The 25,286-nt window shown below is 38.4% G+C and overlaps 1 protein-coding gene across 1 annotated transcript in view; it reads right to left on the bottom strand.

Moving 5' to 3' along the window:
- The window catches only part of SEPTIN14 (septin 14), a 60,620-nt gene extending 37,794 nt beyond the window's left edge, over positions 1–22,826 (bottom strand). Inside the window, exons 1-4 of the mRNA XM_027612394.1 lie at positions 22,712–22,826; positions 22,144–22,339; positions 5,805–5,991; positions 2,961–3,122 (exon numbers count right to left, since the gene is read on the bottom strand). Of these exons, the coding sequence (XP_027468195.1) occupies positions 2,961–3,122; positions 5,805–5,991; positions 22,144–22,339; positions 22,712–22,802 (636 nt within the window). The 5' untranslated portion in view covers positions 22,803–22,826. The remainder of the gene's footprint in view (positions 1–2,960; positions 3,123–5,804; positions 5,992–22,143; positions 22,340–22,711) is intronic.
- Positions 22,827–25,286: the final 2,460 nt, after the last annotated feature.

A 25,286-nucleotide genomic window follows, 5' to 3' on the forward strand; every position in this document is an offset into this window, starting at 1 on the left:
ACGAGACCACTTTCTTACACCATAAAACAAAAATAAATTAAAAATCGATGAAAGACTTAAATGTGAGACTTAAATCCTAGAGAACACAGGCAGAAACCTCTTTGACCTCAGCCTTGCAATTTCTTATTAGACATATTGCCTGAGGCAAGGGAAACAAAAGCAAAAGTGAATCATTCAGACTTTATAAGGATAAAAAGCTTCTGCACAGCAAAGGAAACCATCAACAAAACTAAAAGGTAACCAATGGAATGGGAGAAGATATTTGCAAACGACATATCTGATAAAGGGTTAGTATCCAAAACCTATAAAGGACTTATCAAATTCAACAACCAAAAAACAAATAATCCAGTTAAGAACTGGACAGAAGACAAAAATAGACACTTTTCCAAAGAACATACAAATGACTAACAGGCACATGAAAAGATGCTCAACATAACTTATCATCAGGGAAATGCAAATCAAAACCATGATGATATACCACTTCACACCTGCCAGAATGGCTAAAATTAACAAGACAAGAAACAAGAGGTGTTGATGAGGATGTGGAGAAAGGGGAACCTTCTTGCACCATTGATGGAAATGCAAACTGGTGCAGTCATTCTGGAGAACTGTATGGAGGTTCCCTCAAAAAGTTAAAAATAGAACTGCCCTAAGATCCAGTAATTACACTACTAGGTATGTACCCAAAGGATACAGAAATACTGATTTGAAGGGGTACATACACCCCAATGTTTTGTAGCAGCATTATCAACAATAGCCAAACTATGAAGAGAGCCCAAATGTCTACTGAATGATGAATGGATAGAGAAGATGTGAGATATATATATATGGAATATTACTCAGGCATCAAAAAATGAAATCTTAACATTTGCAATGACGTGGAAGGAAATAGAGGGTGTTATGCTAAGCGAAATAAGCCAGCCAGAGAAAGACAAATAACATACGATTTCACTCATGTAGAATTTAAGAAACAAAACAGATAAACAAAGGCGAAGGGAAGGAAAAATAAAATAAGACAAAATCAGAGATGGAAACAAACCATGAGACTCTTAACTATAGGAAACAAACAGGGTTGCTGGAGGGGAGGTGGGTGGGGGAATGGGGTAACTGGGGGATGGGCATTAAAAAGGGCACGTGATGTAATGAGCATTGGGTGTTACATGCAACTGATGAATCACTAAACTCTACCTCTGAAACTAATAATACATTATATGTTTTTTAATTGATTTTAAATTTTAAAAAAAGAAAAAAATTCAAATCTACAACCTAACCATTCATTTTAAGACACAAAAAAAGAAGAAAGATCTAAACCTAAAGCAGGCAGAAGGAAGGAAATAATACTGGGTAAAGTGTGATTTAATGAAATAAGGAACAGTAAAATATAGAAAAATCAAAGATATTAAAAGTGAGTTCTTTGAATAGATCAACAAAATTGACCAACCTTTAGCCAGATCAACCAAGATAAAAAGAAGAGACTCAAGTTACTAGAATCAGAAATGAGACACATTACCACCAACATTGCAGAAATAAAAATAATCATAAATGAATACTATGAACAATAGCACACCAACAAATCAGACAACTAAATAAAATGGATATTTACTCATTTCTCCACCGATGATATACAAACTTAAAAAACACATATAAAGATGCTCAACTTCAGTCATCGTTAGGAAAATTCAAATCAAAAGTACAGTGAGATACCACCTCACATCCATTAAGACTAGCTATTATTTAAGAAAAAAAAAAAACAGAAAAGAAGAAGCATTGGCTAGGATGTAGATAAACTGTAGTTGATAATGAAACAGTGTGACAGTTCTCCAAAAAATTAAACATAGAATTCCATAAAATCTAACAATTCCACTTCTTGGAAGGTACTCAAAGTAATTAAAAGCAGGACTCAAAGAGATATCTGTACAGACATTAAAGGACAAATATTGTATAATTCTGTATTCAGGAACTACCTTGAATAGTCAAATTTATAGACAGAAAGTACAATGGTGGTTTCCAGAGGCTGATGGGAGGGGTGATGTGGAGTTACTGTTTCTTAGATACAGGCTTTCAGTTTTGCAAGGTGGGAAAATGGTTCTGTGGATAGATGATGATGATGGGAGCACAAAAATGTGAACGACTAATACCCCTCCACTGTACACTGTAGAATATTTAAGATGGTAAATTTCATGTTATGTGTATTTTCCATAATTTTTTAAACTCTTAGAAGAAAACATAAATATGTATTACCTTGGATTTGGCAAAATATTCTTAGATATGACACCAAAAATATAAACAACAACAAATAGATAAATTGGACTTCATCAAAATTAAACCTTCTGTGTTTCAAATGAGAGCAAAAAGAAAGTGAGGAAATGACCAACAGCTTGGGAGAAAATATTTCCAAGTTATATGTCTCATAAGTTACTTATATCCAGAATACATAAAGAATTTACAACTCAATGATAAAAAGATAAAAGCTCACTTAAAATGGATCTTTTCCATTTTCCAGATCCTTATAAAATGGATATAAGCAAACATTTCTTCTGGGAAGATATGCTAATAGCCAATAAGTACATAAAGAGACTAAATATCATTAATTCTATTCATATGATATGTCCAGAACAGAGAAATCATCTACAGAGAATGAATTTGATTAGTGGTTGCCTATGGTTGGTAAGGAGGAGATCTGACAGGTAGTAGAGGAGAGGAGAGGACAGGAGAGGGGAGGGGAGGGGAGGGGAGGGGAGGGGAGGAGAGGGGAGGAGAAGAGAGAAAGAAAGAAAGGTGGGTGGGAAGGGGTGAAGGGGAGGGGAGTGGAGGGGAGGAGAGAAAAGAGATTTCCCACAATAGATTTTAAAGTCTCTTTGTCAGATACAAGTGACAATTTATTACTAATATTGTTACTTACAAATTATATTTTTATTCCCACACAAAATACAATTGATATTCAATAGTTAAAAGCTTACATTCATTGAGGAGTTCATCTGAGCAGTAGTTTTATCATCTATTGGAAACTGATATATCTGGATGCCATTACTAACCAATTCACTCATTATTTTACACTTGAATTTCTGTAAATCATTTTTAGAAATTGTATCTGCTTTGGCAATCAACGGCACAATGTTCACCTGTAAATAAGGAAGCAAACAAAATCTCACTATTGAGGATTTGTTGTTAATCCTGGAATTTTTATGTCAAAACCTCACAATCTCTGACAATAAATTTTTACAACTAGATAATCACTGACTACTACCATACCTTCTTCACAAAATGGCTTTCCAAAATCATCATTACTTTTGAAGATTAATCTTTTATCAGAATTCAGGTTTAGAAGTTTCAAAATTCTTTTCTCAAACTTTCTTAGACTTTCAACACATTCGGAGTTAGTAAAATGTAAGTAGTAGAATAAGATAGTCAAATTAATTCATCATCAATTTAATTTCTTAAACTGAGTACTAAAAGTCAGAAGAGACTTTCATCAATACTGTACACAAATTAATTTTAGCCTTCTACATGTCATTCATTTTCATTACCTTCTCCATAAATCCATCTTTGTAGATATATTTGCTTGTGTTTTCCAAAGGCCACCTAAAATAATAGACCCTTTTCTGTTACCATACTCTGAAGACTGAGTGTATGTGTATATGTGCATAATACCTTGCTCACAGATATCTTCATTTGTAATTTGTAAAAAGGTACTATTTCTAAATTGCATATTTGAGGTTGAAATTTTATTCATAAGTTTTTCTTCCTAGTTCTACAATATGATCACTCCTGTCTCCATGCATTTACATTTTAACAATTAAACTTTGTAGAAATTAAAAATGTGCAAAATTATAAAATGTTTTATTGCTGTTAAAGTATCTTATTAAATCATAGCTATACAATGTCAAGTTCTGTGATATAGTAAGAGTGCATAAAAGTCAGCTCTAGGTATATTGTTTTTGTTTTAGAGTCTTCAAAGTATATTTAAAAAATCCTTGTACAAATCTAGGGCCCCAATATAACAGTGATGTTCAAATTTTTATCTAATTTTAGAATCTTAAATAATACCTTCCACAGTAAAAAGCACACAACTACTAAGGTAGGTTCAAGTCTAACATAAATATCTTGGATTGTATTGCTGAGAAAGCTATCTTCTAATGATAGTAAAACCTTAACACATAACAAATGACAATTTTCCATGTTAATAATTCTTTAGGTGTTCAGATTTGAGGAATGAAAGTCACTTATTGCAGAAGGGAACTAGGCAACATAGAAGTGAAGACAACAGACACACACACACCACTGCTCATCCCTTTATGTAATGTTCCTGTAAAAAAAAAATAGTAATTTTCTATATCTGGAAATTGTTTAATGAAAAGAGCTACCCATAAAATTAAAAGTAAAACTGTGTGTCCCTGGCGACGGAATATAGTAATACTCAAGAAACTGAGGCAGCTCTTGATTTTAACTAGAAATCTAACTTCTTTCAACAACTTGGTGACATATAAGATTAGGTTCAAAATTTTTTTCCAGTTTGAACAATACATAGCAAAGGTCAGGCCTTCTTTGATAAAAACAAACCAAATTTTAAAACTTTTTCTCTCTTCAACTTAATAAAGTGTAGAAAAGAACACATGACATAAAAGTTTCTTTCACATGTATATTTACCCTCCATTGGAAAAAATATATACATACATATTACATTCTGAATACTCTGTGATAGGACCATTAGCTAGGATCATGAAAACTTCATGATAGTCAAATTAATTCATTATCAATTTAATTTCTTAAACTGAGTACTAAAAGTCAGAAGAGACTTTCATCAGTACTGTACACTAAATTAATTTAGTGGTACCACACAATCAGTGGTAACAGGTAATGTTAATGGGATTGTTTTGTACTACTGTAGAATGAATTCAATTTTAAAAATACAGACAAATTACCACAACCTCTATGACTTTAATCACAAAAAACCATAAATTTTTATTTTAATATTTTTTAACCTTTATCTTATTTTCCTAATACATACCTAATTAAATTTTTCTGGAAAGCAAACTAAGGTTGAAATTTATCAAATGCTCTTATGTGCTGAATGTATCATCTCTCCCCAGTGCATATCATCTCTCCCCAGACCCTAACCCCCAGTATCTCAGAACAAGACTCTTTAAAGAGGTGATTAAGTGAAAATAAAGTCATTAGAATAGGCGCTAATCCAATGAGACTGGTGTGCTTATAAGAAGAGGAAACACAGACATATAGAAACATCAGATATGTGCAGAGGAAAGACCATGTGAGGACATGGTGAGAAGGCAGCCATCTATCACTCAAAAAAAGAGGTTTCAAAAAAAAAAAAAAACACCTTGGTGACATCTTCATCTTGGATTTCCACTTCCCATAACTGTGAGAAAATTAATTTCTGTTGTTTGAACTACTAAGTTTGTGGTATGTTGCCATGCCATGCCTTGGAAACTAAGAGCAGTGCTTTAAAGATTAACAGAAAAAATTATGTTTGGGGGTGCCTGGATGGCTCAGTTGGCTAAGTGTCTGCCTTCAGCTCATGATCCCAGGGTCCTGGGATCAAGCCCTGAGTTGGGCTCCCCATTCAGAGGGAAGCCTGTATCTCCCTCTCTCTCTGCCTGCTGCTCCCCCTGCTTGCACTATCTCCCTCTCTCTGTCAAATAAAGAAATAAAACCTTCTTAAAAAAGAAAAATTATATTTTAACATATTAAAATTAACAAGTTCTTACATGCAAATACCTTCAAATTATGTATTATCACAAAATAATTCTCAAGTCTTGATAGATTGATGGATTTATCGAACACACCTTACTGTCAATGTTCTTCATAGTTAATAGATCAAGGGACTTCAGAGAATGTCCTGTAGGTGAAATGAAGTAAAGGCACACATGTATACGGGAATCATGGTAGTCAATGAAGGAACGTTTAATTTTCAATTCTTCTTGAAAATAGGCCTCAAATTGAGCATCTACATAGTCAACTACAGGTTGATAGCTGAAAAAAAAAGATTATTTCAACAGATTAGCATGACGGATTAATAACACCTATAGTCTGTCTTTTCACCATTTAATAAATAGTTAACATGGGGGAGCTTGGGATGATGGTGGAGTAGAAAGACACTGGGCTCACCCCATCCCATGTTTACAAATAAATATCATCCACATCCAAGTCAATAAATCAGAGAGAGATCCAAAGACTGGCAAAACAAATTCCACAACTAAATATAGAGAAGAAACTGCATCTAGGGCACATAGGTGGCTCAGTAGGTTAAGCATCTGCCTTTAGCTCAGGTCATAATCCCAGGGTCCTGGGATCAAGCCCCGTGTTGGGCTCCCTGCTCAGTGGGAAGACTGCTTGTCCCTCTCTCTCCCCCTCTGACCCTCCCTCTGCTTGTGCTCTCTTTCTCAAATGAATAAATAAAGTCTTTAAAAAAAAAAGAAGAAGCTGCATCTGAAAGTTTAGGAAGTTCAGAAAGGTAGAGGAAGGCTGCCCACAGGGAGGGAACTGCACGTGCAGAGAGGGGAGAGAAATAGGTCCTTGCACCACGGAGCACACAGAGGGAAGACAAATCCCCATATCTTTTGGTTTTAAAAACCAGAGGAGCTGAATTCCATGAGTTTGTATAACCACTAGGATTTGGAACCTGGAGCTTTAAGTGCCAGCTGACTCAGCAATGGGCAAGCCCAGAGGGCTAGTAATAGCTGTAATAGCTGTGTCACTACCCTTAAGAGACAGCAGCCTGTGCATGGAGGTAATATAAAAAAATGGCAGTCTACACAATGCTGGGGGCAAACAGGAGACACATCTGTTTTTACTGAGCATGTTGGAGACTTCCCTGAAAATGAGGGAGCTGGCAGATGCCACTTTCCATCATAAACACAGGGCCATCTGCAGGACCGTGGGCTGCACAGACACTAGCTAACTAACTTATTAGCAATGTGCCATGCCCACAAGTTCTCCTGAGGACTCCCACACTCCAATGCTGCTAGCCTCAGTCCTGGGCTCAGGGAAAATTTCATTAAGTTGCATACTGGCCATGCCCAGCTGCTGGGTTCTCAGCCACCATTGCGCATATGACTCAGCTATGCCCACCTACCACCACACAGAGTGCCCAGCAACCCACACCCTCTCACACTGAAGTCCAGCCCCCAGCTGCCCCTGCACTTCAAGGGATCCAGCATAAGACTACTGCATAAAGAAAATTTTGCTAAAGCTGCTGCCCCACCTCCAAGTTCTCCAGCAGGTGTAACCCCTAAGAGCTGCATTGCCTAGGTTCCACTAACACCACAGAGAATAAGCACAGCCCACAATAGGCAGAGAGTCAGTGCAGGTGACTGAACTGAAAGGAAAAGTGACCCAGACACAAAAGCAGGATGTAAGCAACACACATAGGATACTCTACTGAAGTGTCAGTTTCCAGTACACAGGGGACAGTGCACAGGGCCTCTTCATAAAGTCACTACTTTCAAGAAGAGAAGACATAGCTGACATTGTTAACACACACGGACACCAAGAGGGAGACAAAATGAGGAGACAGAGAAACTTACCCAGATTGAAAGAATAGGACAAGGCCACAGCCCATTCAAAGCAAAACAAATAAAAGAAACGTGCCTGATAGAGAATTTAAAGCAATGATTATGAGGGTTCACTGGAATTGAGAAAATAGTGCAAGACATGAGTAAGAACCTTAACAAAGAGGTAAGCAACAAACAGCAGAGCCAAAGGGCACAATAAACTAAATGAGAAACATGCTTGATGGAATGAACAGAAGAAAGGAAGAAGCAGAGGAATGAATTAGTGACCTAAAAGAAAGAGTAATGGAAGAAAGTAACCAAACTGAACAAAAGAGGAAAAAAAGAATTATGCAAAAGGAAAATAGACTTATGGAACTTAGTGACTCCATCAAACATAGTATCATCCATAATATAGGACTCCCAGAAGAAGAGAGAAAGGGGGCAGAAAATTTATTTCAAGAAATAATACCTGAAAACTTCCCTAACCTGGGGGAAAAACAGAGATATTTAGATCCAGGAGGCATGGAAAAGTGCCATCAAAATCAACAAAAGTTGGGGGGAAGACCAAGATGGCAGAGGAGTAGGAGACCTAAATTACCTCTGGTCCCAGGAATTCAGCTAGATACAGATCAACCCATGCTGAACACCTATGAACTCAAAAGGAGATCAAAGAAAAGAATAGCAGCAACTCTCTAATCAGAAAAGCGACCACTTTCTGGAAGGTAGGACCTGTGGAGAAGTGAATCAGAGGCAATATTTGGGAAGATAGACAGCGGGGGAGGGGGCCTCCGTCAGCTGCTACTGGCAAGTGATAGAGAGGCGGAGCACAAAATCGAAACTTTTAGAAGCTGCTCCGCTGAGGGACGTCGCTCCATTTGCTAAGCAGGGGGTGGAACACTTGCTGGGACAGTGTGGTCTCAAGACCCTCAGGATCACAGAAAGACCAGGGGTGCCTGAGTGCGGCAGAGCTCCCAGGTATCAGAGCAGGGAAGCCAGCTGCAGAGACGGAGCCGAGAGGTGGGCTCTCAGCTCAGGATTGCCATAAACTGTGATCTGCGGCAGTCGGGCCACTGCTCCTCCAGCAGGGTCCCAACAAGCGGCAGATCTGGGGAGACTCCCCTTTCTCCCCCAGGAGGAGCAGCGCAGGAGCACAACACAGGACTCTGCTGGGTTTAGAGACTCCACACGGGGTCGAGAGACTCCACATGGGGTCGTGAACCAGAGATAAAAAAGGCTCGGTCACAGGCCGGGTGAGCACAGAGTGCGGCCGGAGACCGGGGAGATGGGAGTGACTGACTGCTTTTCTCTGGGGCTCAATGACGAGAGGGGCCCTGAGTTCTTGGCTCCTCTGGGGTAGAGATTGGGAGGCCGCCATTTAACTGTCTTCCTCCAAAGCTCTATGGAAAGCTTGCAGAGAACAAAAGCTCCTTCGAGCAAACCCAAGCAGATTACTTAGCTGGAACCCGGCAAGGGCGGGGCACTTCCGCCTCCGGCAAAGACATTTGGGAACCTCGACAACAGGCCCCTCCCCAGAAGATCAGCAAGAACAGCCAGCCAAGACCAAGTTTACCAATCAATGAGAATGGCAGAACTCCAGAGCTAGGGGAATACTGCACATAGAATTTACGGCTTTTTCCCCATGATTCTTTAGTCTTTCAAAGTTAACTTTTTTTTAACTTTCTTTTTCCTTTTTTAAAAATTTTTCTTTTTCCCTTTTTCAACCAAAATCTAACCAAAATCTTTTTTAAAAAATCTTTAATTTTTCATTTTTACAGTCATATTCTATCCCCTCATAGTAGTTAACCTTATTTTTGGCTTATATACATGTTGTTCTCTCTTTGAAATTTTGGGATACAGTTTCTTCTAACAGAACAAAATATACCCTAAATCTCTAGTATATGGCTTTTTTCTAGTCTCCTGCCTGATCACATTCTTTCCTTTTTTTTTTTTAGATCCTCTTCTTTCTTTTTTCAACCAATTTCTTAACAATTCCTTTTATAAAATCTATAATTTTCATCTTTCCAGTCATAGTCTATCCCTTCATCGTATTTACCCTTACTTTTGTACATACATAAGTTTTTTTCTTCCTTAAAGTTTTGGGAGGCACTTTCCTCTAACAGACCAAAATACGCCCAAAATCTAGTGTGTGGCACTGATCTATGCACCAGCCTGATAATATTTGATCATATTCTGTTTTTTCTTTGTTTGTTTGTTTCTTAGTGGGTTTTTTTTAAATCTTTTTCTTTTTCTTTTCTTTCTTTCCCTTTCTTTTCCCCCACTTTCAGGTCTCTTCTGATTTGTTTAGTGTATATTTTTCTGGGGTCATTGTTACCCTGTTAGCATTTTGTTCTCTCGTTCATCTATCCTCCTCTGGGCAAAATAACAAGACGGAAAAAAATCATCTCAAAAAAAAGAACAAGAGGCAGTACCGACTGCCAGGGACCTAATCAATACGGACATTAGTGAGATGTCGGAACGAGAGTTCAGAATGACGATTTTAAAGATACTAGTTGGGCTTGAGAAAAGCATGGAAGATATTAGAGGAACCCTTTCTGGAAAAATAAAAGAACTAAAATCTAATCAAGTTGAAATAAAAAAAGGCTATTAATGAGGTGCAATAAAAAATGGGGGCTCTAACAGCTAGGATAAGTGAGGCAGAAGAGAAAATTAGTGATATAGAAGACCAAATGATGGAAAATAAAGAAGCTGAGAAAAAGAGAGATACACAACTGCTGGATCATGAGGGCAGAATTTGAGAGATAAGTGATACCATAAGATGAAAATATATTAGAATAATTGGGATCCCAGAAGAAGAAGAGAGAGAAGGGCAGAAGGTATATTGGAGCAAATTATAGCAGAGAACTTCCCTAATGTGGAGAAGGAAACAAGCATCAAAATCCAGGAGGAAGAGAGAACCCCCCTCAAAATCAAGAAAAATGGGTCAACACCCTGACATTTAATAGTAAAACTTACAAGTCTCAGAGACAAAGAGAGAATCCTGAAAGCAGCTCAGGACAAGAGATCTAAATCTACAATGGTAGAAACATTAGATTGGCAACAGACCTATCCACAGAGACCCGGCAGGCCAGAAAGGACTGGCATGATATATTCAGAGCACTAAACGAGAAAAATATGCAGCCAAGAATACTATATCCAGCTAGGCTGTCATTGAAAATAGAAGGAGAGATAAAAAGCTCCCAGGACAAACAAAAGCTAAAGGAATTTGCAAACACAAAACCAGCCCTACAAGAAATATTGAAAAGGGTCCTCTAAGCAAAGAGAGAACCTAAAAGTAAAATAGACCAGAAAGGAACACGGGTAATATACAGTAACAGTCACCTTACAGGCAATACAATGGCACTAAATTCATATCTCTCATTAGTTACCCTGAATGTAAATGGGCTAAATGCCCCAATCAAAAGACACAGGGTATCAGATTGGATAAAAAAAAAAACAAGACCCATAGATATGCTGTATGCAAGAGACTCATTTTAGACCCAAAGAGCCCCAGATTGAAAGTGAAGGGGTGAAAAACCATTTTCCATACTAACGGACACCAAAAGAAAGGTGAGGTGGCAATTCTTATATCAGACGAATTAGATTTTAAACCAAAGACTATAATAAGAGATGAGGAAGGACACTATATCATACTTAAAGGTCTATCCAACAAGAAGATCTAACAATTGTAAATATCTATGCCCCTAACATGGGAGCAGCCAATTATATAAGGCAATTAATAACAAAAGCAAAGAAACACATTGAAAACAACACAATAATAGTGGGGGATTTTAACACCCCCCTCACTGAAATGGACAGATCATCTAAGCAAAAGATCAACAAGGAAATAAAGACTTCAAATGACACAGTGGACCAAATGGACTTGACAGATATATTCAGAACATTCCATCCCAAAGCAACAGAATACACATTCTTCTCTAGTGCCCATGCAACATTCTCCAGAATAGATCACACCCTAGGTCACAAATCAGGTCTCAAACGGTACCAAAAATTGGGATTATTCCCTGCATATTTTCAGACCACAATGCTTTGAAACTACAACTCAATCACAAAAGGAAAGTCAGAAAGAACTCAAATACATGGAGGCTAAAGAGCATCCTACTAAAGAATGAATGGTTCAACCAAGAAATTAAAGAAGAATTTAAAAAATTCATGGAAACAAATGAAAATGAAAACACAACTGTTCAAAATCTTTGGATTGCAGCAAAGGCAGTCCTAAGAGGAAAGTATATATCACTACAAGCCTTTCTCAAGAAACAAGAAAGGTCTCAAATACACAACCTAACCCTACACCTGCGTTTTCAATGAAATAGAAACCAAAAGAACAGTAGAACAGATCAATGAAATGATAAGCCCCTGGCCAGACTTATCAAAAAGAAAAGAGAAATGATCCAAATAAATAAAATCATGAATGAAAGAGGAGAGATCACAACCAACACCAAAGAAATACAAACAATTATAAGAACATATTATGAGCAACTATATGAAACAACCTGAGGGTTTTAGAGGGGTGGGGGTGGGGGATGCTTTAGCCCAGTGATGGGTATTAAGGAGGGCACGTACTAAATGGAGCACTGGGTGTTATACAAAAACAATGAATCGTGGATCACCACATCAAAAACTAATGGATGGGGGGCGGAGCAAGATGGCGGAGGAGTAGGAGACCTAGATTTTGTCTGGTCTCAGGAATTCAGCTGAATAGGGATCAAACCATTCTGAACATCTACGAACTCAACAGGAGATCGAACAGGAGAGTAGCAACAACTCTCTGAACAGAGAAGCGACCACTTACTGGAAGGTAGGGCGTGCGGAGAAGTGAATCCGAGGCGATATTCGGGAGGATAGACGGCGGGGGAGGGGCCTCCGCCGGCCGCTTCTGGCAAGTGCTAGAGCCGCGGAGCACAAAATCGGACCTTTTAAAAGTTGGCTCGGCGGAGGGACGTCGCTGCAGTGGCTAAGCGGGGGGTGGAATCCTCCCGGGACAGTGTGGTCTCAGGACCCTTGGGGTCACAGAGAGACCGGGGGTGCCTGAGTGCGGCAGAGCTCCCAGGTATCAGAGCAGGGAAGCCGGCTGCAGAGACGGAGCAGAGTCGCGGGCTCTCAGCTCTGGGTTGCCACAAACTGTGATCTGCGGCCCAGTCGGGGCACGGCTCCCCCAGCAGGGACCCAACAAGCAGCAGATCCGGGGAGACTCCCCTTCCTTCCCGGGGAGGAGCGGTGCGGGAACGCACTGCAGAGATCTGCTGGGTTTGGAGACTCCGAGCGGGGTCGGGTGCCAGAGATAGCAACGCTTGATCACAGGCCGGGTGAGCACGGAGTGCGGCCAGAGACCGGGGACACGGGAGTGACTGCTTTTCTCTGGGGGCGCACTGAGGAGTGGGGCCCCGAGTTCTCGGCTCCTCCGGGCGGAGACTGGGAGGCCGCCATTTTCGCCCTGGTCCTCCAAAGCTGTACCGAGAGCTTGCAGGGAACAAAAGCTCCTGAGAGCAAACTGGAGCAGCTTCCTTAGCCCGGACCGACAAGGGCGGGGCAATTCCGCCTCCGGCAAAGACATTTGGAAACCACAGCAACAGGCCCCTCCCCCAGAAGATCAGCACAAACAGCCAGCAAGCCAAGACCAAGTTGATCGATCAAGGAGAATAGGAGAACTCCAGCGCTAGGGGAATACTGCACATAGATTCATGGCTTCTTTTTTTTTTTTTTTTTTTTTTACCATGATTCATTATTTCATCAAAGTTAATTTTTGTTGACTTTTTTTATTTTTCTTTTTCCCTTTTTCAACCAACATCTTATAAATCCCTTTTTTTTAAAAAAAAACATTTTTTATTTTTTTTTCATTTTTAGAGTCATATTTTATCCCTTCATAGTAGTTATCCTTGTTTTTGGCATATATATATATAAGTTGTTCTCTCTTTAAAATTTTGAGGTACAGTTTCTTCTAACAGATCAAAATATACCCTAAACCACTAGTGTATGGCTTTGTTCTACTCTCCTGCCTGATCACATTCTCTCCCTTTTTCCTTTTTTTTTTTTTTTTCCTTAAATCTTCTTTCTTTTTTCAAACAACTTATCTTACCAAGTCCTTTTATAAAATCTTTTATAATTTTCATCTTTACAGTCATCTTCCATCCCTTCATTGTATCAACCCTTATTTTGTACATATATGTCTTTCTTCCTTTAAAATTTTAGGAGGCACTTTTTTCTAACAGACCAAAATACGCCCAAAATCTAGTGTGTGGCACTGATCTATGCACTAGCCTGATCATATTTGATCATATTCTGCCTTTTTTGAATTGTTTTGTTTTTGTTTTTATCTTTTTTTCTTTTTTTTTCTTTTTCTCTTTCTTTTTTCTTTCTTTCCCTTTCCTTTCCCCTGGTTTCAGGTCTTTTCTGATTTGTATACAATATATTTGCTGGGGACGTTGTAAACCTGTTAGCCTTTTGTTCTCTCATTCATCTATTCTCCTCTGGACAAAATGACAAGACGAAAGAAATCACCTCAGCAAAAAGAACAAGAGGTAGTACCGTCTGCCAGGGACCTACTCAATACGGACATTAGTACGATGTCAGACCTAGAGTTCAGAATCATGACTTTAAAGATACTAGCTGGGCTTGAAAAAAGCGTGGAAGTTATTAGAGAAACCCTTTCTGGAGAAATAAAAGAACTAAAATCTAACCAAATCGAAATCAAAAAGGCTATTGATGAGGTGCAATCAAAAATGGGGGCACTGAATGCTAGGATAAATGAGGCAGAAGAGAGAATCAGCGATATAGAAGACCAAATGATGGAAAATAAAGAGGCTGAGAAAAAGAGAGAGAAACAACTACAGGATCACGAGGGCAGAATTCGAGAGATAAGTGATACGATAAGACGAAACAACATTAGAATAATTGGGATCCCAGAAGAAGAAGAGAGAGAGAGAGGGGCAGAAGGTATATTGGAGCAAATTATAGCAGAGAACTTCCCTAATGTGAGGAAGGAAACAGGCATCAAAATCCAGGAGGCACAGAGAACCCCTCTCAAAATCAATAAAAATAGGTCAACACCCCGACATCTAATAGTAAAACTTACGAGTCTCAGAGACAAAGAGAAAATCCTGAAAGCAGCTCGGGAGAAGAGATATGTAACCTACAATGGTAGAAACATTAGATTGGCAACAGACCTATCCACAGAGACCTGGCAGGCCAGAAAGGACTGGCAAGATATCTTCAGAGCACTAAACGAGAAAAATATGCAGCCAAGAATACTATATCCAGCTAGGCTATCATTGAAAATAGAAGGAGAGATGAAAAGCTTCCAGAACAAACAAAAACTAAAGGAATTTGCAAACACGAAAACAGCCCTCCAAGAAATATTGAGAGGGGTCCTCTAAGCAAAGAGAGAACCTAAAAGCAGCAAAGAGCAGAAACGAACACAGACAACAGACAGTTAACAGTCACCTTACAGGTAATACAATGGCACTAAATTCATACCTTTCAATAGTTACCCTGAATGTAAATGGGCTCAATGCCCCAATCAAAAGACACAGGCTATCAGATTGGATTAAAAAACAAGACCCATCCATATGCTGTCTGCAAGAGACTCATTTTACACCCAAAGACACCCCCAGATTGAAAGTGAGGGGGTGGAAAACCATCTACCATGCTAATGGACACCAAAAGAAAGCTGGGGTGGCAATCCTTATATCAGACAAACTAGATTTTAAAACAAAGACTGTAATAAGAGATGAGGAAGGACACTATATCCTACTTAAAGGGTCTATCCAACAAGAAGATCTAACAATTGTAAATATCTATGCCCCTAACATGGGAGCAGCCAATTATATAAGGCAATTAATAACAAAAGCAAAGAAACACATTGACAACAATACAATAATAGTGGGGGACTTTAACACCCCCCTGACTGAAATGGACAGATCATCTAAGCAAAAGATCAACAAGGAAATAAAGACTTTAAATGACACACTGGACCAAATGGACTTCACAGACATATTCAGAACATTCCATCCCAAAGCAACGGAATACACATTCTTCTCTAGTGCCCATGGAACATTCTCCAGAATTGATCACATCCTAGGTCACAAATCAGGTCTCAATCGGTACCAAAAGATTGGGATCATTCCCTGCATATTTTCAGACCACAATGCTTTGAAACTAGAACTCAACCACAAGAGGAAAGTCGGAAAGAACTCAAATACATGGAGGCTAAAGAGCATCCTACTAAAGAATGAATGGGTCAACCAAGAAATTAAAGAAGAATTAAAAAAATTCATGGAAACCAATGAAAATGAAAACACAACTGTTCAAAATCTTTGGGATACAGCAAAGGCAGTCCTAAGAGGAAAGTATGTAGCAATACAAGCCTTTCTCAAGAAACAAGAAAGGTCTCAAATACACAACCTAACCCTACACCTAAAGGAGCTGGAGAAAGAACAACAAAGAAAGCCTAAACCCAGCAGGAGAAGAGAAATCATAAAGATCAGAGCAGAAATCAATGAACTAGAAACCAAAAGAACAGTAGAACAGATCAACGAAACTAGGAGCTGGTTCTTTGAAAGAATTAACAAGATTGATAAACCCCTGGCCAGACTGATCAAAAAGAAAAGAGAAATGACCCAAATCAACAAAATCATGAATGAAAGAGGAGAGATCACAAGCAACACCAAAGAAATACAAACAATTATAAGAACATATTATGAGCAACTCTATGCCAGCAAATTAGATAACCTGGAAGAAATGGGTGCATTCCTAGAGAAGTATCAACTACCAAAATTGAACCAGGAAGAAATAGAAAACCTGAACAGACCTATAACCACTAAGGAAATTGAAACAGTCATCAAAAATCTCCCAAGAAACAAAAGCCCAGGGCCAGATGGCTTCCCAGGGGAATTCTATCAGACATTTCAAGAAGAATTAATACCTATTCTCCTGAAACTGTTCCAAAAAATAGAAATGGAAGGGAAACTTCCAAACTCATTTTATGAGGCCAGCATTACCTTGATCCCAAAACCAGACAAAGACCCCATCAAAAAAGAGAATTACAGACCAATATCCTTGATGAACATGGATGCAAAAATTCTCACCAAAATACTAGCCAATAGGATCCAACAGTACATTAAAAGGATTATTCACCACGACCAAGTGGGATTTATCCCTGGGCTGCAAGGCTGGTTCAACATCCGCAAATCAATCAACGTGATACAATACATTAACAAAAGAAAGAACAAGAATCATATGATCCTCTCAATAGATGCAGAAAAAGCATTTGACAAAGTACAACATCCTTTCTTGATCAAAACTCTTCAGAGTATAGGGATAGAGGGTACATACCTCAATATCATAAAAGCCATCTACGAAAAACCTACAGCGAATATCATTCTCAATGGGGAAAGGCTGAGAGCTTTTCCCCTAAGGTCAGGAACGCGGCAGGGATGTCCACTCTCACCACTGCTATTCAACATAGTATTAGAAGTCCTAGCCACAGCAATCAGACAACAAAAAGAAATCAAAGGCATCCAAATCGGCAAAGAGGAAGTCAAACTCTCACTCTTTGCAGATGATATGATACTGTATGTGGAAAACCCAAAAGACTCCACCCCAAAACTGCTAGAACTCATACAGGAATTCAGTAAAGTAGCAGGATATAAAATCAATGCACAGAAATCAGTGGCATTCCTATACACCAACAACAAGACAGAAGAGAGACAAATCAAGGAGTCGATCCCATTTACAATTGCACCCAAAACCATTAGATACCTAGGAATAAATCTAACCAAAGAGGCAAAGGATCTGTACTCAGAAAACTATAAAATACTCAGGAAAGAAATTGAAGAAGACACAAAGAAATGGAAAAACGTTCCATGCTCATGGATTGGGAGAATCAACATTGTGAAGATGTCAATGCTACCTAGAGCAATCTACACATTCAATGCAATCCCCATCAAAATACCATCCACTTTTTTCAAAGAAATGGAACAAATAATCCTAAAATTTGTATGGAACCAGAAGAGACCCAGAATAGCCAGAGGAATACTGAAAAAGAAAAGCAAAGCTGGCGGCATCACAATTCCGGACTTCCAGCTCTATTACAAAGCTGTCATCATCAAGACAGTATGGTACTGGCACAAAAACAGACACATAGATCAATGGAACAGAATCGAGAGCCCAGAAATGGACCCTCAACTCTATGGTCAACTTATTTTTGACAAAGCAGGAAAGAATGTCCAATGGCAAAAAGTCTCTTCAACAAATGGTGTTGGGAAAATTGGACAGCCACATGCAGAAGAATGAAACTGGACCATTTCCTTACACCACACACAAAAATAGACTCCAAATGGTTGAAAGACCTAAACGTGAGACAGGAGTCCATCCAAATCCTAAAGGAGAACACAGGTAGCAACCTTTTCGACCTTAGCCGCAGCAACTTCTTCCTAGAAACATCGCCAAAGGCACGGGAAGCCAGGGCAAAAATGAACTATTGGGATTTCATCAAGATAAAAAGCTTCTGCACAGCAAAAGAAACAGTCCACAAAACCAAAAGACAACCGACAGAATGGGAGAAAATATTTGCAAATGACATATCAGATAAAGGGCTAGTATCCAAAATCTATAAAGAACTTATCAAACTCAACACCCAAAGAACAAATAATCCAATCAAGAAATGGGCAGAAGACATGAACAGACATTTCTCCAAAGAAGACATCCAAATGGCCAACAGGCACATGAAAAAGTGCTCAACATCGCTTGGCATCAGGGAAATCCAAATCAAAACCTCCATGAGATACCACCTCACACCCGTCAGAATGGCTAAAATTAACAAGTCAGGGAACGACAGATGTTGGCGGGGATGTGGAGAAAGGGGAACCCTCCTACACTGTTGGTGGGAATGCAAGCTGGTGCAACCCCTCTGGAAAACAGTATGGAGGTTCCTCAAACAGTTGAAATTAGAGCTACCGTTCGATCCAGCAATAGCACTACTGGGTATTTACCACAAAGATACAAATGTAGGGACCCGAAGGGGTACGTGTACCCCAATGTTTATAGCAGCAATGTCCACCATAGCCAAACTGTGGAAAGAGCCAAGATGCCCATCGACAGATGAATGGATAAAGAAGATGTGGTATATATACACAATGGAATATTATGCAGCCATCAAAAGGAATGAGATCTTGCCATTTGCAACGACGTGGATGGAACTGGAGGGTGTTATGCTGAGTGAAATAAGTCAATCAGAGAAAGACATGTATCATATGACCTCACTGATATGAGGAATTCTTAATCTCAGGAAACAAACTGAGTGTTACTGGAGTGGTCGGGGGTGGGAGGGATGGGGTGGCTAGGTGATAGATATTGGGGAGGGTATGTGCTACGGTGAGCGCTGTGAATTGTGCAAGACTGTTGAATCACAGATCTGTACTTCTGAAACAAATAACGCAACATATTTTAAGAAAAAAGAAAAAGAAGAAGATAACAGAAGAGGAAGAAAAGGGGAGTATGTCAGAGGGGGAGACGAACCATGAGAGATGATGGACTCTGAAAAAGAAACTGAGGGTTCTAGAGGGGAGGGGGTAGGGGGATGGGTTAGCCTGGTGATGGGTATTGAGGAGGGCACGTTCTGCATGGAGCACTGGGTGTTATGAACAAACAATGAATCATGGAACACTGCACCAAAAACTAATGATGTAATATATGGTGATTAACATAACAATAAAAATTTAAAAAAAAAAAAAACTAATGGATGTATTGTATGGTGACTAACATAACATATTAAAATAAAATTTAAGTGCGCCTGGGTGGCTCAGTTGGTTAAGCGACTGCCTTTGGCTCAGGTCATGATCCTGGAGTCCCAGGATCGAGTCCCGCATCGGGCTCCCTGCTCGGCAGGGAGTCTGCTTCTCCCTCTGACCCTATCCCCTCTGATGTGCTCTCTCTCTCTCATTCTCTCTCTCAAATAAATAAATAAAATCTTTTAAAAATAAATAAATAAATAAATAAATAAAATAAAACTTTTAAAAAATTTTTAAAAAATTAAAAGCACACCCAACTTTTGAATTAAATTAACTGTCTTTTGTAGACACAGGTCATTGGGCCACAAAACAATTACAATAGTAATATCAAAAATCCCTGATCATAAATCACCATAATAAATACAATAATGAAAATTTTTGAAATATTGCCAAAATTACCAAATGTGACAGAGTCACAAAGTCACCAAATGCTGTTGGAAAAACCATATAGACTTGCTTCACAGAGATTTGCCAAAAACCTTCAATTTTTCAAACAAACAAACAAAAACATATCTGACAAGAACAATTAAGTGAAGAGTAATAAAATGAAGTATTCTTGTACAAATAATGAGGTTAAATAAGTAATCAAAAATCTACCAACATAGAGAAACTCAGGACCATATGGCTTCAGTATTGAATTCTAAGAAACATTAAAGGAAGAAATAACACCAATACTTAAACTCTTCCAGAAAATTAAAGGGAAAACTTCTAAACTCATTTGAATGCTCAGGATTATCCTGATACAAATAATAATAACAATAATAATAATAAAAGAAATGACAGGCAATATCCCTAATGAACACAGATCAACAAAATACTTAGCAAAGTGAATTCAATAGCAAATTAAAAGGATCATACACGATGAAAAAGAAGGATTTATCTTCAGAATGCAAGTATTATTCAACATAAGGAAATTGATTTATAAACCCCACATTGCTTGAAAAATAAAACTCATATGAGCATTTCAATAGTTGCAGAAAATGTATTTGACAAAATTCAACATCCTTTCATGATTTAAAAAAATAACTCATGAAACTAGGTATAAAAGGAATTTATCTCAGCACAATAAACGCCATATATGAAAGCATCTAAATTGTTGACTTACTATAAGCTGGCTAACAGAACATAATAAAAAAAATTAAATTCAAATCCAAGCAGCTTACACCCTAAAAAAATAAAAATAAAAAATAAATTGTTGAATTTATAGGCATTGACTTATTTGTTGTATTCTTATCTTTTTAATTTTGTAAAATCAGTAATAATGTCTGCTTTTTTATTTCTGATGTTGGTGATATTTGATTTCTCATTTCTTTTGCTTGCTCTGTCTGGTTAAAGGTTTTCAATTTTATTGACCTTTGTAAATAACCAGCAAAATTAATTTGCTGATTTAATTGATTTTCTGTCCTTTTTTCTGTTTTCATCAATTTCTGCTGTAGTATAATTTTTCCTTTCCTTTTCTTGCTTTAGAGTAAATTTGTTTTTATTTGTCTGTTTCTTAACATGGAAATTTACAATACTTGGGATTGTACTTTTTTTTCTTTTTTCCCCTATTTTTTCTAACATAAGTATTTTATGCTATAAATTTCCCTCTAAGCAATACTTTTGCAGCATCCCATAGGTTTTTTTAAATTGTGGTAAGAACACTTAACAGGAGATCTACTCTCATAACAAATTTTTGAATGTACAATCAAGTACTGTTAAATATACTGTTAAATCTTCTTTCATAGAGAAGACCTCAAGAACTTGTTCATCTTGCATAGTTAAAATGTTGTATCCATTGAACAGTAACTCTTAATTCCTCCTTCTCCCCAGCCACTGGCAAACATTTTACATTCTTCTGAGTTTGATAAGAGGTTGTGCTTAAGGAAGGTAATGCCTGAGGCCCATGGACATCAGTCATAATTTGAATAGAAAGATGTTTACATAGGATGTTTCTTTCAGAATTATCTATTAACCTGTTCATAAAGGTTTTATGCATTTTTAATTATACACAATATGGTTTAAATAAGTTTGTTCTGTATGATTTCAAACATATTTTAATTACTACAAAAGTTCAGTAGTGGTATGACAACATAAGGTCTCAGAGGACACTTATTAAACTTATAATAGTGGCTATTTTTGGAAAAAGAAAAGGCTCAAAATATTTATGTTTGACTAAGTGGGTTTCTATATCATTTGCTACATTTAAATTTTTACAGAAATAAATTTATTTATTACTTGGATAAGTGATAGAAAACAAGTAATCCAGCAAGTAAATAAATATTTTATTTATTTATTTATTTGAGATAGAGTGAGAGAGAGGAGAGAGCACGAGTGGGAAGGGGGAGGGGCGGAGGGAGAGGGAGAAGCAGGCTCTCTACTGAGCAGGGAGCCCAACTTGAGGCTTGATCCCATGACCCTGGGATCATGACTTGAGCTGAAGGCAGTCCCTTAGCCGACTGAGACGCCCAGGCGCCCCAAGCAACAAGTAAATAAACGGGAAAATCTATTTTAAAAATTATTTAAGAATTCAATCTTACCTTATAAAGTAGGAACAGTGGATTCAATGGTGAGACCCAAAAAGTTATGTCTGCATTCTAATCCATAAAACCAGTAAATTTAATCTTACTGATAATAAAGAGTGTTTACATAAATAAAATCATCCTGGATTATCTAGGTACATCTTATATCAAACAACAAATGTCCTTAAAAGAGACACAAGGAGAGCAGAAAAGGCTATGTGAAGATAGAGGCAGATGGAAGAGATATAGCCAGAGGAAATATCAACAAAGAAACTAAATTCCTTGAAATAAGAAAATCTTTTATAAATAAAATAAGAAAACACTAACCTGCCTTCTTTGTTTATTTGATCACCATATCCCACTGTCTTCACAACAGTTAATTTCAATTGAACATTACTTTCTTGAAGATCATATGTCTGAATTTTGAGTCCAACATTTGAGTAAAAATGTGAGGATTTTGTGTCTTTCAAATTAGCATTGAATAATGTGTCGATGAGTGTTGATTTTCCAATCCCAGTTTCCCCTGTAATAAACATAGATACATTATCTAGGGGCATGAGATGGCTGAGAAGAAGTAACACTCTTAACCCCTAAAGTGTTATAAAGGGTCTCAAATACATCAATGACTATAATGTCCATTAAAGTATGCATGCTTCTCTTGACTCTCTCAGTCATTAATATAATATAGAAAATATAAACACAAAGATAATCAGATTTTGAAGAGCACAGAAACCTTTAAAGAACAAAAGTCGAAGTAGTATGACTAACATGATGGAAACAAATACAGATCGACAGACATGGTCTTCAACTAACAACACCAGTGTTAAACTACTTAAGTTGAAATGAGCATTTTAAAAAATTAATTAATAATTCAGATGAGAAATCAGGCACTTACCCACACAGAGAATATTAAAAGAGAATCCTTGTTGGATAGATCGGTTCACCAACTGATGAGGCAAACATTCAAAACCAAAATGACCAAGCATTGTTAAACAACGGACACTATCTACTTTGGGCTTAAAAAAATAAAAATAAAATATTGAATTAGAATTAGTAATATCATTAAAAATATAATTTTATATATGTTAAAGAAACTAGAATTATCATTTGAATATTGTAACTCAGACAACATTCAAATGAAGTAAATTTGTGAGCATATAAGTCTTTGTCCAAACACATAGATTTCTATTTCAATTAAAAAAATAGTAAATCTGGAGGAGGAAGTGGAAGATGGTGGTGGAATAGGAGGACCCTATGCTCATCCTATCTCACCAACACAAATAGATAACTGTAAAATCATCCTAAATACCCCAGATATCAATTTGAAGAAGGACAGAACAAACTCCAAAACTAGTACTGTGAGTGGGGCAAGATGTGCGCCGCCCACCCGCCTAGAGACTCACAAGAAAGAAATTTTTATTGATGGCTTAAGAAGCTAAGGCTCAGCAAGATGGAGGAGGAGTAGGAGACCTGGATTTTGTCTGGTCCCAGGGATTCAGCTGGATAGGGATCAAATCATTCTGAACACCTACGAACTCAACAGGAGATCGAAGAAAAGAATAGCAGCAACTCTCTGAACAGAAAAGCGACCACTTTCTGGAAGGTAGGACGTGCGGAGAAATGAATCTGAGGCGATATTCAGGAGCATAGACGGCGGGGGAGGGGGCCTCCGTCGGCCGCTTCTGGCAAGTGATAGAGCCACGGAGCACAAAATCGGAACTTTTAGAAGTCGGCTCCACTGAGGGACGTCGCTCCAGTGGCTAAGCGGGAAGTGGAACCCTTGTGGGACAGTGTGGTCTCAGGACCCTCGGGGTCACAGGAAGACTGGGGGTGCCTGAGTGCAGCAGAACTCCCGGGTATTGGAGCGGGGAAGCCAGCTACAGAGATGGAGCCGAGGTGCGGGCTCTCAGCTCGGGGTTGCCATAAACTGTGATCCGCGGCCCAGTCGGGCCACTGCTCCTCCAGCAGGGACCCAACAAGAGGCAGATCCGGGGAGACTCCCCTTTCTCCCCCAGGAGGAGCGGCGCGGGAACGCACCGCAAGGATCTGCTGGGTTTGGAGACTCCACACGGGGTCGGGTGCCAGAGATAGAAACACTCGGTCACAGGCCGGGTGAGCACGGAGTGTGGCCGGAGACTGGGGAGATGGGAGTGACTGACTGCTTTTCTCTGGGGGCGCACTGAGGAGTGGAGCCCTAGTTCTCGGCTCTTCTGGGGTGGAGATTGGGAGGCCACCATTTTCACTCTCGTCCTCCAAAGCTGTACGGAAAGCTTGCAGGGAACAAAAGCTCCCGAGAGCAAACCTGAGCAGATTTCTTAGCCCGGACAGGCAAGGGCGGGGCAATTCCGCCTCCGGCAAAGACATTTGGGAACCTCAGCAACAGGCCCCTCCCCCAGAAGATCAGCACAAACAGCCAGCCAAGACCAAGTTTACTGATAAATGAGAATGGCAGAACGCCAGGGATAGGGGAAACAGCACATAGAATTCACGGCTTTTTTCCCCCATGATTCTTTATTCTTTCAAAGTTAATTTTTTTAACTGTCTTTTTTCCCCAATTTTTCTTTTTCACTTTTTCAATCAACACCTTATCAATCCCTTTTTGAAAAAATCTTTTTTTATTTTTCATTGTTAGAGTCATATTCTATCCCTACAGAGTAGTTATCATTATTCTGGATATATAAGTTGTTCTCTCTTTAAAATTTTGATACACTTTCTTCTAACAGATCAAAATATACCCTAAATCTCTACTGTATGGCTTTGTTCTAGTCTCCTGCCTGATCACATTCTCTCCCTTTTTTTTTAAATCCTCTTCTTTCTTTTTTCAACCAACTTCTTATCAATTCCTTTTATATAATCTTTTATAGTTTTCATCTTTACAGTCATATTCCATCCCTTCATCATATTAACCCTTATTTTTGTACATATATCAGTTTATCTTTCTTTAAAATTTTTTGAGGCACTTTCTTCTACCAGACCAAAATACGCCCAAAATCTAGTGTGTGGCACTGATCTATGTACCAGTCTGATCATATTTGATCATATTCTGTTTCTTGTGTTTTGTGGGGTTTTTTGTTGTTTTTATCTTTTTTCATTTTTTTTTCCTTTTTTCTTTCCCTTTCTTTTCCCCTGGTTTCAGGTCTTTTCTGATTTGTTTAGTGTATATTTTCTGGAGATGTTGTTACCTGTGAGCATTTTGTTCTCTCATTCATCTATTCTCCTCTGGGCAAAATGACAAGATGAAAAAAATCACCTCAACAAAAAGAACAAGAGGCAGTACCGACTGCCAGGGACCTAATCAATACGGACATTAGTAAGATGTCGGAACTAGAGTTCAGAATGATGATTATAAACATACTAGCTGAGCTTGAAAAAAGCATGGAAGATATCAGAGAATCCCTTTCTGGAGAAATAAAAGAACTAAAATCTAACCAAGTCGAAATCAAAAAGGCTATTAATGAGGTGCAATCAAA

This window comes from Zalophus californianus, chromosome 10 (assembly GCF_009762305.2).
Source record: "Zalophus californianus isolate mZalCal1 chromosome 10, mZalCal1.pri.v2, whole genome shotgun sequence".
Classification (NCBI taxonomy): Eukaryota; Metazoa; Chordata; class Mammalia; order Carnivora; family Otariidae; genus Zalophus; species Zalophus californianus.